The sequence below is a fragment of the Lethenteron reissneri genome, chromosome 48, assembly GCF_015708825.2.
Source record: "Lethenteron reissneri isolate LAM-NWPU_2019-01 chromosome 48, ASM1570882v1, whole genome shotgun sequence".
Lineage (NCBI taxonomy): Eukaryota > Metazoa > Chordata > Hyperoartia > Petromyzontiformes > Petromyzontidae > Lethenteron > Lethenteron reissneri.
In genome coordinates, this window is record NC_083826.1 from 8,311,201 (window position 1) to 8,330,710 (window position 19,510).

The window sequence follows — 19,510 nt, forward strand, 5'->3', positions numbered from 1 at the left end:
GTGAGTGATTCGGTGAGTTAGTGACTGAGTGAGTGTGTTGCTGTGCCCTGCCGTGTGGTGAGCGAGCGGGTTGAGTGAGTGAACTGGTGAGTTAGTGACTGAGCGAGTGTGTCGCTGTGCCCTGCAATGTGGTGAGCGAGCGAGTTGAGTGAGTGAATCGGTGAGTTAGTGACTGGGTGAGTATGATGCTGTGGCCAGCAGGGTGGTGGCTGAGCAGTGTGGATGAAATGAAACGGTGAGAGTTTGGGAGGCCGAGTTCTCAACGTGAGTGGAGGAATCATTGAGCAATTTTCATGGTGAAGAGTATCCGTGGTAAAAGTGATAGTAGAGTGATATGGAGCCAACTGAGCACTGGTCAGTAAGTGGCTGGAGTGAGTCGGTGAGCTTTGATTCATCAACCAACTGGACCTCTTTGAGTTGAAGCTATGGCATACAAATACATATTTGAAGAATTACGTTGTCACTATTTGAAATATTTATTGTGTAAGGTTTAATATATTCGTTTCGATGGCCACATCTTGTACACTATTTGTAGAGTATGAAAAAAAACATGTGCCACCTCGGCCGAACAAGAGTCCTTGCTAATGGCATTCCGAAGTGATGACATTTTCAGAGCCGGTTCCCTAAGACAGGGTTTATGTATGTGTGTACGTTGAACTTATTTCGCACCGTACATAGTCAACCGTGCTAATCGGAGACCAATTCATTGTGAGCGGTGATGCAGCTGTGGCACGTTCGCCGCTCGTTGCAGACGTTCTCGGTTCGAATCAAGCGGCCACCCTGGTTATTACTGCGCTTGTAATAACCACGATAATGCTACACGCCAGCTGCTTCACATTGGACGTAGAATGATCTTTTGATGGAATTCGCAAGAGTGGACCGTTGAAAATTACACCGCATATTACTCCATTGGGATTGTGCATGCAGCGGTCATCGCCGCAACTACCGTCCGATGAATGACTCAGGTCAGTTTTGCAAATTAAACTATTTTAAATATATATATATATTACCAGGTAAAGCCACTGAGCAATATATAGTTATTTTCAAGAAGCAATCTGGCTATCAAATGATAGCTCAACAAAGTGGCTTATGACATGGAAATATATAGCAGCCAAACACTTTAAACACATGTTTTTAAATGTGGAGGGAAAAACCGGAATTATGTTCACGCGACCACAGGGAGAACATGCAAACTCCAAATGTACAGGCATCCTGTATACCTGGCGAGGTAGTTAACATCTCACCACCGAGACTAATCCTGGTCTCTTCAGTTCTCACCTGGCCAAACAAAATTAACTCACTGCTAGTTGTGAGAGCTTGGGTGTTTTTTTTTGTTTAATCTCATAATGCCGGTAGCAACAATTTACTATGATTCTGGGAAAATAGAACGCTAAAAGTAAACGTTTGTGAAAATAACAAGCGAGGCGGGAACATCGTGCCGAGTTGTTGGTTTTGTTATCCTAAAATTATTATTCTTCGGAAAGGAATTCAGTGAAATGATGAAGCTCTTCTTTATATAAAAAAAACGCCGCCGAATTGTCCGAAATAACAGAATCAAATGTACACATCCGTGGTCGTTTATAGTCAAGTCAGACCTGATCCCACATCCACAGCCTCTCTCCCACGGCCGCACACTTGGCGAGGGGCTTGGTAACAGGCGATGACAAGACTCGCTAACCTGGAAACACCTCAGTGCGACTTAATAGGCTCATTTCTACGGTTGTAGAAATATAAAAAAAACACTGCAATTGTTGAATGAGTTGAAAAGTTGTTCTCCGAGATCAGTGACAACGCTCGCTGTGAAGCACCCGGCGCCTACCACAGCGGCAGACCTGCTCATTGCCGGTGACGGTGCTCCGCAGCCGCGAGTGGGCCAGTTGTAGAAATGCCACGAGAAGCAAAGAGAGAAAAAATTAACCCGTATAAACAAAGTTTTTCACTATAAATCCTTTATATGCGTGGCATCGGGGTGGCTAGATTCCTCTCGTCCTCTGGCTTGAGATGGCTGCCACCTATGGGTCAGATGATTGTGTGCCAGCATTAACCAATTGGTAAATAAATATTTAATTTCTTTTTCCCTAAACAGTTTAAAAATCTGGAGAAAAAAAATTCACGAACATTAATTGTCACGCACAACGAGTCTGTGTGCAAAATGTCAGCTCGATTGGATCACGGGAAGTGGGTTAAAAAACGACCGAAAGATTTGCACGGTCCTAAGCAAGCAAGCGAACTTAATATAAAGGATTTAAAAATGGCACGCGCCCACGCATGGAATTCAGCGGTGCTTTCCGTTTGTCCTTGCGATGAGCGGTGACTCGGCTGCGTTCCACGCCGCGCCAACGGCATCGCGTCGTGCGATGTCCGGAGATTATGTAACGTGTGTTGACCTCTCGTGATGACCCCTCTTGTGATGTCACTCGGTGATGGTATCGTAGCCGTGGGCTCGCAAGGCTTACTTAGTGCAGGTTTTTGTCGCGGGAGTTTTGAGCAAACCATTTCACTGTTTTTGGCCACTTTTCTTTACAAGCCCCTAATAGCGACGCAACTTTTTATCTATAAACGTTTGCTTGTGTCGGAACATCTTTAAGAGAGTTATTACATAACCCCGACCAGCCCCCCACCACCCTCTCCAGACAAACCCAGAAGGACAGGGCTTAGCGCATCCACGATTCCAACATTCGTTGGAAATCGTGCGAACACAAAAAAACAGTTGACATCTCACACAGTGGTACCGTGCACGTTGTCAATCCCGGAATAATGATGACGATGACAATGATCTGAGTTGCCCTCTCACCAGTCTTGGAATCTGCAACCTTCCGATAGTTCGGCGAGCCCTCTGCCACTGCGCTACCCCGGCCGGGTGTTTAACCTCGAGTTGTTGTTATTGAAAGATGATTGTCATTCCGTTTATAAGTCAAGAACCAAAAAAAGCACAGGAATGTGCAACACACCAATATAAAAAAACTGCAAAATGCATTGACATTTGAAGAGGACTTCACCTGGCCTGCAGATTGCGTAAATAGAAATGTTTTGAAGCGCTTAGTTGTGATTGCTCACTTGAAAGACCTGTTGACGGATGGCTGAATGACACGTTTCCCAAAGTCATAATATTAATAATGATAAATTAATCATTCATAACACTTTGTTAATATAATGCCGAATGTCGGCTTCCCCGCGCTGTGTCAGTCACGTGGGCTCTTTGATCATACATCATTCCTGCTGGTCAGCACCGATTCGTGAAGGGAGGAAGGTGGCCAGGATTCAGCTGGAACTTCTGTCACTACTGATATAGCCGTGGCCGGGAATCGAACTCAAACCACCAATTTTCTTGGTTCTTTCGGTAAAGTCACGTAGAAAGAATTTAATAAAATAATAAAAATTAAACATAATAAAATAATTCTCATGACGTTTCGGCCACAACGCAAGTATAGCCGTCTTCAGGTGAAGAACAGGTCTGTCAAGGAGACAGATTCTGTCTTATGTTTTATTTTTGTTATTTATTATTTCCCTTCTACGTGACTTTACCGAAAGAACCAAGAAGATGAATCCCTGCAGTCACGAAAGCTTTAAATCGAAAATCAAGCCACCAAGTTCATAGCACAGTATGCTAACTGCTATACCACTTCTACCCCCCACCCCCTATCATCATAATTCTATGGATCTATTGAAACGTGTTTTGGTTTACCCACCAGTATCATCAGGCCACCACTGCTATTGATGACGACGATTCCACTTTTAGCTGGAAAACCAAAGGTGGTGACGTGAGGATGACCCCCTGGGTCCACGGTTGCCTCCCTGTCAACTCGCCCGTGGTGACAAGACGATACCTGAGGCTCCGCCCAGGACATTGCTCGTAAATGACCTCCGTGTATTAAACAAACTTTGTGTAGCAACGCATTTGAATGTACTTAGGAATTGGGGATCGACTTTACCCATGTTGTTCCAACGGTGAATGCCAGATTTTAATTCGGCGTACCCCTTTGCATCGTAATGTCGTCAGCACTGGACTTGCAATCCAGCGGTCGCCGGTTCGATCTCCCGAGCGCGGCTATTGAAGCGACGGACGGAGTTTGTTAAAACCTTCCACCTCTCGTCCACCCAGCGATGTAGATGGGTGTGCCGCATTGAGCATATCGGCAGGACGCGTGCAGTGGGGTTGAGTGTGGGTACGCCCACCTCTTCTTCAAAGACATCCGACCAGCATGGAAGAGTGGCCCGAATTATCTTCCAGAGTTGCTCGAGTGAGTTCCCTCCGGCATGAGCAAGACGTTTCTCGTCTGGCCAGTGTGGAAACGCGCACCGACTACAAAAATAGTGGGGTCCCTTCTGTCATTGGCGGCATAAGTAAGACACTGCAAGGACTGGACCTTGAACTTTTACAGTACATACATATATAGAGAACAACACTGCTTCGTAATGGAATTGTGTTGCATTGCGGAAGAAGAGGATGGATTTACCCATGTGTTTCAGCAGCAGATTTAATTGGCGTTTTCCATTCTCAACAAAGACACGAATGCACAATTTTTGGGGGGGTTCTCATGCATGGCCAGGGCAGTGCAAGCATTCGCACAGAGCTTGTGTTGTTTTATGACCATCGCCTGTGGGCTGCAAGGCACAGACATATAAACCGCAAGCTTTTGTAAATGCCTTAATAATAATAGTCGTAGTAATAACTGAGCACATTTGGTTTTAGTGCCATTCTTACACCGCAAGGCTATCATGACGGTGCCCTGTTTCAACGGACACAGTCTGCATTAATCTGATGGTGGGGGGGGGGGGGGGGCGATGTTGCAATAAGTAATCCAAACAAAGTAATTTGCAGGTAATTTTTACATTATTAGGACCGTGACTCCAGCACACAACGGCCGACTTTTCCTTCGCGAATGACGTCACGAGACCTGCGTCACACGCACGGCTAATGCGCCTGCAGTGTTAACCAGGGTGGCCTGTCGGCTTCGAACGGCGAACCTCTTAAACAAGTGACAAACGCCCTGCCACTGAGCCATGTCACCACGCCATCGGCGCCTCCGATGAGCGCTATTGGCTACGTGCGGTGCGAAAGAAGTTCAACGTACATGCAGTACAATACAAGATGCGTGCCTATTTGTTTTATTTTCCCACACGAGCATCAACCACCGCACGTGTCTGTACCAGTGCCATGTATGAAGGCGTTGTAAGTAAATATGAGAATTTCTTTTCGGCAATACATTTACACCTCGATTATTTTCATATGAGATGGAAGATTAGCATCAACCGTCCACAGCCTGTGTTAGTAACGCATCGCCTGCTGGCATTTACAAGTATGCGACGTGGCCCACATTCTGTTAAAATGTCAGCTCACAAAGATAGCTTTGAGAGAGCAATGATGGGACATTTTGTGCTTTGTGGTTTTGAGAAATGCTATGAGGGACTTCCATTGTGCTTCACGCAATGGTAGTAAATGCTAATGTCATCGGAAAAACTACAGTTTTAAAAATAGTTGCTCAAAGTTTCTGGTTATTCTGCTATTGCATGCATTGTGCAGTGACATTTCATGGCTGCACACGGGTATTTTGGTCTTTCATGTTGCAGGATGTCATCCATGGAAAGCTACTTTTTGTGCGCCAGTGAATGGGCAAAAAACACACGCACAAATAACACAACCCTCTCGCTCAAAGAAGCGTGCAAGAAATAAAAATATAGAAACATCTCAGGTTTTATTGTGTCCCTCCGGACGATTGTTTTTCATATGGTCATGACTTTAAAAATATATCTTTTAGTCACGGAGGCTATTTATCATAAAAGCAAATCAAACGTTGGATTTGATCCATGTTTTCTCTTCTCACGCCAAAAACTCCATCGCATCTCAATAACCAATGTGGTGAACATTTTGTGAAGTTGCTATGCAGTGGAACACATTACATGTTTCCCTTCATAATTGCAAACATGCCGGACACCTAACAAAACAATTTATGATTGCCTTTTTAGTTATTTTTTTTTCCGGAGGAGAGAAACACTTTTCAGTCTATGGTAATGCCATAAAATGCTTCGAAACAAACTCCAAATGTGTGCATTCCTTCCAGACAAGCCAATAAAGAGGAGATGCTCTATTTTATGAGCCACTTAAAATGTAGAGCCAATAAAAAAAAATACAACGTTGCCCAGCCCACACTTGTCAGTCGCCCCCGCATACGAGCTGAGGGCATTCCGGCTCCCATCCAGCTCCTGTACTCAAGCCCAGGACATTTGAGTACAAAACAAAGCCATAGCAGAGGTGGCCAGGTAGCCCAGCGATCAGATAACTGCACTGCCACCACCTGGTTTCGAATCTGGTTCAGCCACCACTGATTAAAACCGGGTCTTCGAGGGGGTTGTGAGTTGTTGCGCCGCGGTGGACGAAACGTCTATGTCCTCTCTGATGTAGGGAATCCAGGCCAACCCACTATGCCAGATGGGTCCAGAAAATTCAGCTGCAACCCAAATTCGTGGCCAACATGGGTGGAAAAACAAGAAGCACACACAACTGGGATGGGACATTGAGTTCAAACCCAGTGTTCCGTGTTTGATAGGGGCGCCACGGTGGCGAGATGTTAACCACCTCGCCAGGTATGCAGGTGTGTGTGGGTTCGATCACAATCCCGACGCCTGTATATTTGCAGTTTGCATGTTCTCCCCGTGGTCATGTAGATTTTTCTCTGGATCCTCTGTTTTTTTTTTCTCTCCACATTTAGGAACGTGCGTTTAGAGTATTTGGCGCTCTAAATGTCCACATCAAAAGCCACTTCGTTTTGGTATAATTTGTGGCCTGGTCGCTTCTGAAAAAGAGCTATATATTGCTCAGTAGTCCTTACCTGGTAAAATGAAAAAGGTTTAGTTTAGACTGGAGAAAACACCCCTTCATCGTTAAATTTGACTTCATTTGGCAAGATTCCAGTTCTGAGAAGGAAAAAGATGTCGGTATTACTGTCATGCTGCAAATATGTGCCTGTGGTGGGTGCGGAAAATCATGACCCCTAGTGTGTGGACAAAGAAAAACACTTGAAGAGGTCTCAGAAGAGACTGCGATCGATCCCTCTGCCACATCCATCAATGTGCGCCTGGCATTTGGGAGAAAACCGGAGTGCCCAGAAAAAAACGACAAGGGGATACCACTTAAAGCTCCTGACAGTTAGGTCTGACTCATTGCGGTTCTGCAATCTCCTGGTCACCTCGCAGCCCAAGCCTACAACGTTTTGGTATTCCCAGGCTGTGTCCCAGATGTCTATGAAAGACCCTCGAAGGATATTGATATTACTTATATGTATACTCTTATATAAGCGCACAACTATATTTGTGATGAGCGCTGCACTTTCCGTCGTTTTCATGCAGGGGGAGTTGCAAACCTACACGCCCCCTGCATGAACAACGAAGGCGCAGGGACAGACGTTCGATTACGTTGGAATCGATCTGCAGACGGCGGTCTTCTCGCACGGCCAGCAGCTCTGTGTCGCCTTATCTCGATCCCGCAATCCCAAACGGGTGAAAGTCCGCATCGAACCGAACCCCCAGCAAGGCCATCTACTTAACGACGAGAGAAAATTCACACGAAATGTCGTTTTCAATGAAGTCTTCCAGATGTAAAATTACATAAGCTTTGAATGAAGAAATACAATTATCTAATTCATTACATAATACAATTAAAAAATGTTTAATTTTAAAACTTCAAAAAACGGAGCATCGGGTGCTTGCGTGAATGCGTCGTTCGTGTGCAATTTTTTTCGTGACTTTCCTGGCTTAAGGCCGTCAATGGTTGTGAAGGGTGTCCTAGGCACCCCCGAACCACCCATAGTTACTTGTATAATTATGTATATGGCTAGTACTACGGAGATAATACTTTAGTTTGTTTTCTGCATTGAATTTAATGAGCACGGTTACAGCAAATTATTGGTGTGAAATTGGTTATCCCAGTATTCCAATTCTTCAGAGATATTAATTGCGTGTGTTTCGTATTGTGGGTTGACCGGCAGCGGTTTATCCAATCGACTTATGCTCGTCTCATGCCCACTTTGGTCAGACGTTTCGGCTTTTGCCCACCAGCGACAGAAGGTAACTTGCCCCTTGCCGTGGGCCATCTCCAGGTTCGTTTGGGGCTGCGGTGGGATGTTTGACAATTGTCAACATCAGCGGCAGGGGGGACACAGCTTGCCCTGGCCCTGTCCTCATGTGCTGTGCCAACCATAATAGGTGCTCACCAATTCCATTTTTCCCCAGTATTCTGCCCTCGCTGAGCATGTGTGCGTCTTTGTTGTGGGGAGTAGTAGTTGCAGTAGATGGCACAGTAGGGGGCGCTGCTGGTGCATCTGCCGGTGATCTCAGTCGACCCATGGCGCCTGGGTCTGTCCCGTGACCCCCTGTCAGCGAGCCTTCGACACTTCACGTGATAGCCTCAAAGTGCACCTGGCCTGGCACAGGCGCCGTGGTGACTTCATCACCACTTAGTGGCGAATTGCGGGTGTTGGTATTGGAGTAGTAGCGTAGTGCTGAATATCTGAACTGGTGCTTGGGGGTCTCTTGGATTCGGCCCAACCTTAAATGATTACCTGGTGTGTAAATGTGTGAACACTCGCACTGGGGAGACAAAGGCGACGGGGAATTAGTCTGGCTACACCGTGCCTCGTGTTGCAGGGCCAGTCCCAATAAGTGCTCACGAACGGCACTTGCCACATCAGTGTGTGGAGCCATACGGGTGGATCTTCGTGTGTGTGCCTCAACGGTCTGTACGACTATACAGTGGAATATCTGTGTGTTTTGCGTGCGTGCGCGTACGCATGTGCCCGAAACATCTATAACCGGATGTGAAGGCTAAGGCCAGGCTGCACTAATGACTTAACAATAATGCAAGTGATGCATTACGGTATGTCGCAACGAACAATTCCACTTACGCTGCTGGGCTGCGGTTAACCAGGGGGCCTTGTGACGTTTTATCCCCCAGCGACTCACGGTCACCAAGCGCAGCTGAGTAATAACCCCCACCTCCCCGTGTCAGCCCTGCCTCTCGTGGATGCCGTCAGAGTTGTACCGTGAAATGTTTCGGCGCGCATTACGTGGCCCAGTTGGCACTCTCGGGGCCACACCTGATGTCGTGGGCCCTCTTCTCCCCGAACCCGGTCAGCATCCGGGGAAGGGTCCCGGTCACCCCAACGCTGGCGAGGAAGCGACATTGGGACTGGCGCAAGGCTGGCTTGGAAAGGCAGTGTGATCGAGGTGAAGGTAGCGACAATTAGGACCGGTGATGAGGATTAGGAGAGGGTATCGCGCGCCACCGATTTGCACGGTCGGCAACATACGGTGCGAAAGAAGTTCAGCATACGTGCAGCATTATTTTTACATGTACTGTATGAGTGACTTCATTTGTCTGCCTGTTATTTAGTTCTCGGCCACGGAACTTTCTCAAGCACTGTATTTGTTGTTGTACAGAGTTGATCAAGAGCTCATTCTGACGGGAAGAATCAAGGGGCCTTTGTTATTGAAGATGACTGTCTGTAAAACCTTGGGCCTGTGATATGTTAAGAAAAACTGTCATAACATCTTTTATTGGACATTTCTAAATGCTCTTAGCGTTGTTATTTTTTACTTGGGAGTTGACAATAGTTGAGTAAAATTAAGGGGAACAAATCCAGACAATGTAAAGTACACATGGAGTCATGATCATTATGCTCAATAATAATATAAACCCGTGCCAGCAAACCAAAAGTTAATTACTTTTTTGCCCCAAGATGAATTATGAGCGGTGCGCTGTGTGACGTTACACAACTGTCGTTTCTTCTAGCACTGAGTCAGACCTCTGACAACAGATCCACCCATTTTGACAGGCAAATTAAGTTAAAAGTTTTTTTGGGGTGGAGGGGGGGAGACAAGAGAAAGCTTCAGATGTACATGTATGAGAAAATTACATCTTAGACAAACACACTGGTGAATTACATTTCCATAGTGGCCTACGTGTCAGGATTGAGTAGATAAAAGTGCTTGCGAGTGCCTTAACAGTGACCCGGGCGGGTCATGATATTGAGCTCGCACAACTGAGATCCTGGGTTTAACTCAACGTTTTAGATGCCCATGATTAAAACTGAGTTCTCATCTGCAGCAAGGGAGGAATAGCAAAACTACACGAACTCTCTCCTGAAAGGCCTCTCGTGGCTCGCAGAACCCTGACTCTGGCAGTGAACCCCTGAACGTACTGTAGTGCCCTTGCGCAAGCATAGAATCGCAGCACGTTCAGAATCATATTGATACTGGGGGAGGAATCCGATGAGCCAGAAAGCTCTTTTTCATAGATGTCCAGTTAGGGAGGGTCAGAAAGTTACAACAACAAACAAACAATACAACAACACAATAGGAGGTAAGCAAATCACACAAAAAAGTGTGATTTTCCACTGAGCCATTAGCTTCTTTTTCAGAGGTAACCTGCAGCTGGAATGCTCCACTCAAAAATGCGATGGAGAAAGTAAAAATCCTGATCATTGTCAACTTAGCCCCGTCATTCATCAGAGGTCAATACAACTTTGCACAACGTTGCCATTCAACTGAACGCTACAGAATAAACCGGTCGTTCTCGCCGGACAGCGGTGGCTATGCACGTTGCCTGCAATCCACAGTCTGGAGGCAAGGGTTTGTGGATCACAGAAATGCTGTGAACGCCATTCCCATGGGTATCGAGGAGGTGCCGTACCCTGGCTTGCCAGGAAAAGGCAGGACAGCGAGTGGACTAAACTCCATGTGTTTCCATCTGTACAGGGATAGAGTGTTGCACCCTTGCATGCGTGGGTTTTCTCCGGGTCCTCCGGTTTCCTCCCACACGTATAATAGACACTCATTAATTGGGCAAAAACACCTTGATATGTAAAAAAAAACTAATGCAGAACCCTCCTGAAATGAAGTTGTTGCTACTTTCCTGGATTAAAAAAAAGTAAATCATTATTGTGATTGAGAGGAGCAAGAAGAGATCATATTTGGAGACGGACACCAGCAGTTGAGTAAATACGTCTCTTGTATCAGACACAGGTGTAGTCGCGTGTCCTCCAAGAGAATGGTGTCCATGTCCGTATCACGAATTTGCCGAAATGTTACACGTTCAATTCCCGTGTAAACAGTGTAAAGCCGACACCTGTTTTCTTTTTCAGTTTTTTTAAATCACACCCCCCCCCCCCCCCCATGTACAAAATGCACTGTGGTGACATCACAGAGGCCACGGCTGTATTTAGTAGTAGTAGCCGTAAATGTAAAGCGCTAATCGGGACGAGAGGCGCCAGGCTCGTGTGCCGTGCCCTTCGGGGGACAAAGCGTTGCTCTTTGCTCGGGGCGAGATCAGATTTCCCACGCACTGGTCACAACGTGGCCCTGAAGTCGGTCGCTGATACTTTTTTTTAAATCCTTTATATTAAGTTCACTTGCTTGCTTGCGTGCTTGCTTGCTTACGACCGTGCAAATCTTTCAGTCGTTTTTTAACCCACTTCCTGTGATCCAATCGAGCTGACATTTTGCACACAGACTCGTTGTGCGTGACAATTAATTTTCGTGAAAAAAATTCCAAAATTTTACACTGTTTAGGAATTTTTTTTAAAATATTTAATTACCAATTGCTTAATGGTGGCAGACAATCATCTGACCCATAGGTGGCAGCCATCCCAAGCCAGAGGACGAGAGGACTCTAGCCGCCACGCATATAAAGGATTTATAGTGAAAAACTTTGTTTTTACGGGTTAATTTTTTAATCCGTAATCGGTCTCGGACGGATTTTTGCCGGGTGTAATGGTCAGCGGGGCTGGACTTGCAAATTTGAGGTCACCGGTTCGATTCCATCTCCCCGGAGTGGCAGTTTGAAACAATGGGCCGATTTCTCAAACCAACTTTGCCTCTGTCCGCCCAGCAGTGTAAATGGGTGCTGCAAATCCGGCGATCGCCAACAGTCTGGGTGCACCCATTTTTCTCCGGATCCTCCGTTTCTTTAGTTCCACTCCACATTTAGAAACACGCGTTCAGAGTATTTGGTTGCTATACATTTCTACGTGATAAGCCACGACTCTGAGCTGTCGTTTGCGGCAAGGTCACTTCGGAAAAAAGAGCTATATATAGCTCAGTGGGCCTTAAAATAAAAATTGTTTTAGTTTAGTTTACCAACGCATCTGGCCAGCATGGAAGAGTAGACCAATATACCCTCTAGAGAGGCTCTCTCTGTGCTTCCAGTGTTCAGGGGCCTGCTTAAGGCGCGGCTCCGGCTGGAGCACGCATACCACACACATGTCGGTAATGTGCGCGTCTTTTTCGAACGCTGGGGAGCCGGAAAAGCCCTCTGTACCAGCGTGGACGGCACCCTCGTGGTGTTCACCTTCTGAAGCGCTCGCTCGTCACCGTGGCGTGCGCGATGACCACTACCACCACCACCACGTGACTTTTCTTTTGTGTTGTACCCGCTGCATTTAGCGCCACAGCGCGTGGATTTATAGCGATTATTTGTTTGCTGGTGACTGTGTATTTCATATCGGAATTGCCTCCAGTGCTGTTGCTGCTGGCGACAATGAAAGTTGTTTAAAAGTCAAAAGTCTAGAGCTCCCTCCAGTGGAGGCCCTTCCGCCAACGGCAGAGTGAGCAAGCAATTGCAGGGCTGCACCTTCATGCTTGTCTATACTCTTTTTCCATCACAACCTAAACTCTGGTGGGTCCCACCTCAATTACAAAGTGCAATGCTAACTGTGCGTGGGTGCATCCAAGCGGGAAGTGTGGGTGGGTGATGAATGTTCGCGAAGCACCAAAACGCCCATACTTGCTGAAAGTGGCACATTCCAAAGTCAAGCACATGCCTGCCTTGGAAGGTTAGACGCTTCTATTGTGTGAAGAGGTGGGGCCGTTGAACAGGAGAGCGTTGCGAGCATTTCACACTCCGCCTACCTTTCCCCAGCGTGTCCACGGCCACTGTGAGTTTAGCAGTCGCTTCTGCTCGTGCCACGCACTTTTCTTGCATCCCGTCGCTTTTCCGTCGTGGCCCATGGTTGAACCAAATGTGGGACCGGGCCCCCGGATGGGAACGTGTGGCTCGGGGCTGGCCAATTGGCCGGGTCGGTAACTCCCAACTCCACCCACCGCAGCGAGGGCAGACAAAAACAAGTCTTGTTCAAAAACCCATTCATCCGCACCCGCAGGCTCATGACTCGCGCGCCCCATATGCGTGCGGGACGGTGGCATCGTAGCAGCTGCCACCTCGCGAGCAGTTTCCGATTTACGATGCGCGCGAATGCCGAGAGGGGATACGAACAGCGTCTATGAAGAACAAAGGCAGATATTTCAAACGACCCAGGTAATTAAAACACGTGGAGGAAACGAGTCCGGTCTTTATATATTTTTGTAAGTGCGCGGCACTTATTACGAGGTTCAGCAAAGGGGTCTGTGATGCCCTTTCAAAAACGTGTCGTTCTACTGCGGACGCGCCCCTCCCAGCTGCCGCGGAATTATCATCATTGGGATCGTCGACGTTAGCTCGTGGCAGCGTCTGCCTTCACGAATGCCTCCGAGAAAAAAAAAACATGACGCCGTTTTTTGCCCATCTCCCCTGCAAAGGGCATTCCGTTTGCGTGGCTTGTCCGAAAACGGTGTGCAGGAGATGTTAGGAGCTGCAGCTTAAATTTGGAAGAAAAAGACGTTTCTACTTGTTAACTCTTCTCACGGGGGGTGGGGTGCGGGTGAGGGTGTTTCCTTTGCGTCCGTGCCAGTGGGGCACTTTGAGTGCAACGCGTTGGCGCCTCGTATCAAGTGGCAGGCGCGAGGTTGAGAATTGCTTCCCGTGAACAGCGCTGAACGCTGAGAGGGGCGCTCTTGCCTGCCGCGTGGGCCGCCAGCGATGGTTCTCGTTTTATTTTTTTCCCCGTTCGTCATTTTCTTGCTCTCTCTTCACAGGTGTCCCCGCCCGACATGGGCATCGGCGAGACGGACGGCGGCACAAAGAACAAACAGAAGTCCACCAACCTGTAAGTTGCCCCCCCCCCACTCCTCCCACCGACTTTCAATTTTCACTTGATTAGTGTTGTTCTTCTATGACCACATCACCCAAACTCACCTGATCTCAGAAGCTAAGCACCGCGGGGGTGGGGGGGAGGGGCGGCAGCGTTGGGGGGGGGGTACCTCGTTTGCGCTCGGATGGGTGAGCAACCGGGGCTTGCCAGGTGTTGTAGGTGTTGGGGCGCTGTGAGGTGGCTAGGAGGTGTCAGCGGCGAGATGTCGTCAAGATTGAGATGTTATTTGTCTCGCCTGGTATGCAGGAGGCTCGTGAGCTCGATCCCGACCCTGACGGCTGTATATTTTGAGTTTGCGTGCATCTCTCTGCCCCGTGGTCGTGTGGATTGTTTTCCAAGTCCTCCGGTTTTTCCGTCCACATTGAGAAATATTCACGAACAGTATTTGACCGATATACATTTCCAACACGTTGTGCTATCATTTGCGACCAGGTCGCTTCTGAAAGAAGAGCTATAGAGCTCAGTGGGCTATACCGGGTAAAATATAAATAGTTCGTAACAGTTTATTGATTCAGTCCACAGACAACTCAATATATCGGATATCTGGATTGAATCTGCGTCGTGCTTCTGAGTGTTATGCGCACACACGCGTGCCTACTCTGGTTTCCTTCCACGTTCCCAAAAGTAATGTAATTGCATTGGAAGAAGAAGAAGAAGAAAAAAACATCCCCCATTGCAAGACTGTGCTGAAAATAGGAATCTTGAGACCCCAAGAGGCATTTCTGGGTAATTAACAGGCACTGCGCTTGTCCAACAGTGTTGTTTTCATTGCGTAGCGTTCACCACTGTTTTCAATCGGGGAGTTTACGTCTCACACTAAGCGCTCACATTGCCCGTGAACAGTTCTGACACGTGTTGCTTGCCTCACTTATGAGCTGACTTTATTCCCTCGGGCAAAAAAACTTTGCAATGAATGCCTCGCGTGCGTGTTGTATAGAAACACACGCACGCGTGCACACACACACATATATATAAACACGCGTTGTAGAGCTCAATTAAGCTTCGTGTTGTTTGTGTTTCACACGTGGCGAATGTGGCGGCTACGAGTCGCTGCGAGCTCCACGCAACAAGACACGTGCACTTACAGCCCCTTAGTCGACCCGTCGCTGCGTGGGTCGTTGGGGTTATTTAATCATACTTTTACCGCGCGGTTCAGTGCGGTTTGGCGAAGGCGGGGAGCATAGGCATAGACGTGGGAGTGCAAAAGAAGTACGGTACATATTCTTTGGGTCTTTCGGTAAAGTCACGTAGATAGCAAAATAATAATATCTACGTGACTTTACCGAAAGACCCAGAGAATATGAATTACTGCGGTCACGAAAGCTTTCAGTCAAGATTTGATTACGGTACAATAATGGATTTTTCTTTACTGCCCCCTGCTGTCCATCACGTAGCCCCGCATGCAACGCGCTGTGATATGAATTGAAAAACATTGATGCGTGCCCGCACGATTTATAAATGTATCGTGAGCTACAAGTCGATATTGTTCGATGAGTCGGTGCATCGTTATGCATCTCGTGTAGGGCATGTACTATTTCAGAGATCAGGCGCGCATGATAATTATATGAAATTTACTTACTTTTACTCACAGTGAGCAGAGCATTCGTTGTTTTATTTCATTTCAGTTGTTCTGCAATCACCACCAAGGTATTATCCCTCTGCATCACTGAGAAAGCAGCCATGGTTTATGAAACCTTGTAATTTGATTATTTATTTATTAATCCTTATTTAATCCGGATAGACCCTTAGGCGTCACATCTCGTTTCCAAGACAGTTCTGGCAAGATCAGTCGCACTTAAAATCTACAAAGAATATGAAGCCGACATAACGACAATAAGATTACAATTCACAGCCGCGTTTCAACCCACTGCCAGATGACGACCTTCCCGCACCATGTCAGCCATGGGGGTTGTTTGACCATACTTCACCACGCTGATCAGTGCACATATCCTTGCACACATATACTACGGGTAGGAACCTCCTGGTTACACCAGCCCACAGGGGATTATTGTGTCCGTCCGTCGTGCAGGGAGGGGCTGGATGAGGAGGGAGGGGCTGGGCGGGGAGTGGGAGGGTGGGGAGGGGCTGGGTGGGGAGGGTGGGGCTGGGTGGGGAGGGTGGGGCTGGGTGGGGTGGGGCTGGGTGGGGAGGGTGGAGTGGGGCTGGGTGGGGATAGGGCTGGTCACCCCGTGGTGCCCTTATAAAACTCAACGTTTCACCTACTCACGCCGGCTTGTGCCCGCCCTCACAGTCGGGCATATTTGCGGAATACACCACGCCGCCGTTGACCCTGGCCATTGACCGAGCAACCCAACGTTCCTACCAGCTCCCTCCGCAGGAATGTGTTTAATGAAGTTCCGTGACCGATCACGCAGAACGTAATTGGAAGGCCATCCCAGTTTGACGTTAACTCAACACCTCGTTGGTTTCACGCGCAGCCCTGCCGCCGCTCGTTGGAAACTCAAAAGTGGTTTAATTGAGTTGACCCACATGGCTGGGATGGTAGGCGAGGGCCGTATCCTATCAGTGGATTGCCAAAGGAGCGTCAATTTTGAATCAGCACGGAACATTTCCCACGAGGGCGGTTGAGTGGCACTCGCAAAGTGTCTCGGTGAAAGAGTTGCCCTGTTGTTGTGAATGTGAAATGCAATCTGCACATCACGCAACCGACCACTGTCCCTGGTACGCCTATAAAGTAGTTATGAATGCTACATATGTGCGTTGAACTTCTTTCGCACCGTACGTTGCCAACTGTGCTAATCGGAGGTGCGGGGAAGGACAACAAACTGAACACAAAAAAGCAGTTCTAAAAAAAATGAGTTTTCAATCCAGACTTGAAAGTGCCATAGCTCCGTCATGGCAGCTGTTGAAAACAGCAGCAATGGAAATGGAACACACGTCACGGCCGGATTTGTCTCACGATGACAACACTCCTGGGGGGGGGTTGCACAACCAGGGCGTTGTGAAATCAAGAGGGGCGACACCAAGAGCTCCGATTCAATATGCAAGGGCACCACTTGAATACCATTGCTCATGTTTCGCTTGTTTACCTTGGAAAGCCTCACGGAGTCTCCAGCCTGCTTTTCAGGAGGGTCCCGCCAAGTTTTTGTTTGCAGTCGGGGGGCAAAGTTGCTCCTGTGCGTAATCCCAATTAAGTAATTTACGCCGTACGTAGCCAACCGTGCTAATCTAAGGTGTGGGGGAAGGATAACACACTCAACATTAAAAAGCAGTTCTCTTTTCAAACTAGATTTAAAAGTGAATAGCTAAAAGTGGCTTCCTAATATCGGAAGTAAGAGAGCGTTCCAGACGGGCGCAGAAGCGCATCTGAAAGCGCCGCGCGATGCGGCGACCGTCTTTGTTCGATGGCCAGCAGCCAAAAGCCGCCACTGCGAGGACAGCTGGAGTTCGCGTGATGGTTTGTGCTCTTGACGAGATCAGCGAGGTTATTGGTGGTTCATTTGCGGCGAGCACTTAATGTCAAATGCGGCTCAGCAAGCACTTGGACCTACACGGTGGGATCTTGCAGTGCCCTTCATGAAACGTGCCAACGAATTGCACTCTCTTGTATATTCTGGAACTCCCGATGGCATTGAATGTATGATTCACACGAAGCATCGCCCAACGGTAGCGCGTCCGCCGTTTCTTGGAGAGCTTCGTAGTTCGGATTCCAGCAGTGTGCCCTAGTTAGCACTGCGAGTGTACTCACCGTGACATTGGCACCGTGTACGTGGCAATTCGAAGGAGGGTAGGCCATTGCGTGCTGCTCTCATGCTCCAAATTTGGCAAGTTAGAAAAATGAATCGGGAAAGACACGGCGAGCATTTGCTCCCTCTACTGTTGAAAACTTAGCATTACCCTCGTAAGAAAAACTCCTTGAGACCCATTGAGGCTTTCCTGGGTAAAAAAAAAGTGTAAATAAGTAGTAATAAAACAACTCCGCATAAAGTTATATCATGTTAATACTAATAGGATTTTTGTCCTTTTTTCTGACAACTAAACTGACACCTTTTGCAAGGAATCATGTTTACATTAACCACAATGCTTGCAGTCAAATGCAAACAAAAAACAATACTCTGATAATTTATGCATTGTCCTTGAAACTGATTGGTCCACACCAGAGACAGCTTTCTTTAGAGTTTCAGGGACAATGCATAAATTATCAGAGTATTGTTTTTTGTTTTCATTTGACTGCAAGTATTGCGGTTAATGTAAACATGATTCCTTGCAAAAGGTGTCAGTTTTGTTGCCAGAAAAAAAGGGGAAAAACCCTATTAGTATATTTTGGTACTGGCAAAGGAGGTCCCATGATGATATATCATGTTGTCAGTTTCTCTTCAAATGTCATCGGGAGACGGTGTCTCAATTGATGCTTTCCTCTGGGGGGTGGTGGTAAACACTGACCTTCTCAGGGAAGAGAGGCGACTGTCATGGGGAAATCGGAGCCGTGGCCACACACACACACGCGCGCGCGCGCGCACTAATTACGCACCATTAGCTCATCGGATGATCCGAGGTGGAGAGAACAGGATGTGGTGGAGCCGACATTGTCATTTGTTGACGTGGCCCACGAGAGAACAGAGCACATATTGTGCCAAACCCAGACTGCCTGCATTGTACGAGCCCCTTCGTGTCTACAGTCCATTGACACTGCTCAGTCCCGTGCGCATTCCACACAGTTAGTCCCTGTCTTCGTGCAAGGGTTATTATAGTTACACTGTTATTTATAGACTTGCAGGGATATTTTTATTTTATTTTACGATAGGATTGATTTGGCCATCGCATGAAGAGCATCTGGGTCTGGATAGCGCTTGTATAAGCGACCAGCATGAGTGAAACAGTGTGCTCTAGGCTGCTGTGGGGTTACATTGCGGGCAACAGATGGCAATGCATCAAAATCTGCTGTTGTGCTGTATTCTGCTCCCACGTCTATGTCCCCCCCACCTCATCCCCCGCTATCCCTCCCCACCTTCGCCAACCAGCACTCACCAGCACGACAAAGTCTGGTCAGATGACCCCAATGACCCATATGATGTGGGTGAAGGCCTCATCCAGTAGTGGATGGACAAACGGGTTCGTGCTGTGTTTGGGAGTGAGTTCTTATCTTATATTTCTATAGCGCCTTTATCCAGGGCGCTTTACAAGGGTGTTGAGTGGTACAATGAGGGTAGCTTAAAGTGATACGGTGAATAGGGATCGTGGTATGAGGTTCGCGGGTACGAGAATTACGGGGGGTGCCTCGGGATGGAGGGAAGGATGGGCCCAGGTGGAAGATGTGGGGGGTCTTGAGCGAGGAGCGGAAACTCGACAGGGAGAGAGGGGTGCTTCTCGCTTCATGCGGAGGGGAAGTTTGTTCCAGCGCAAGGGGGCGAGTAGGAAAACGGAGCGGAGACGGTGATTGTGCACAAGCGAGAGGGGGGTGAGGAGTTGTAGAGATTGAGAGCGGAGCGGGGCGGGAGGGGACATGAAACGAGACGAAGAGGCAGAGG

The 19,510-nt window shown here is 47.8% G+C and overlaps 1 protein-coding gene across 4 annotated transcripts in view; it reads left to right on the forward strand.

The window, feature by feature from the left end:
* LOC133354775 (regulator of G-protein signaling 8-like) overlaps positions 1-19,510 on the forward strand; it is a 125,094-nt gene that overhangs the window by 95,542 nt on the left and 10,042 nt on the right. For 3 of the 4 annotated variants that reach the window (XM_061571890.1, XM_061571891.1, XM_061571892.1), the window contains one exon: positions 13,906-13,976. In XM_061571890.1, the coding sequence (XP_061427874.1) occupies positions 13,906-13,976 (71 nt within the window). Of the gene's footprint in view, positions 1-13,182; positions 13,310-13,905; positions 13,977-19,510 lie in introns of those variants that run through there. The other variant, XM_061571893.1, reaches the window with a different exon arrangement.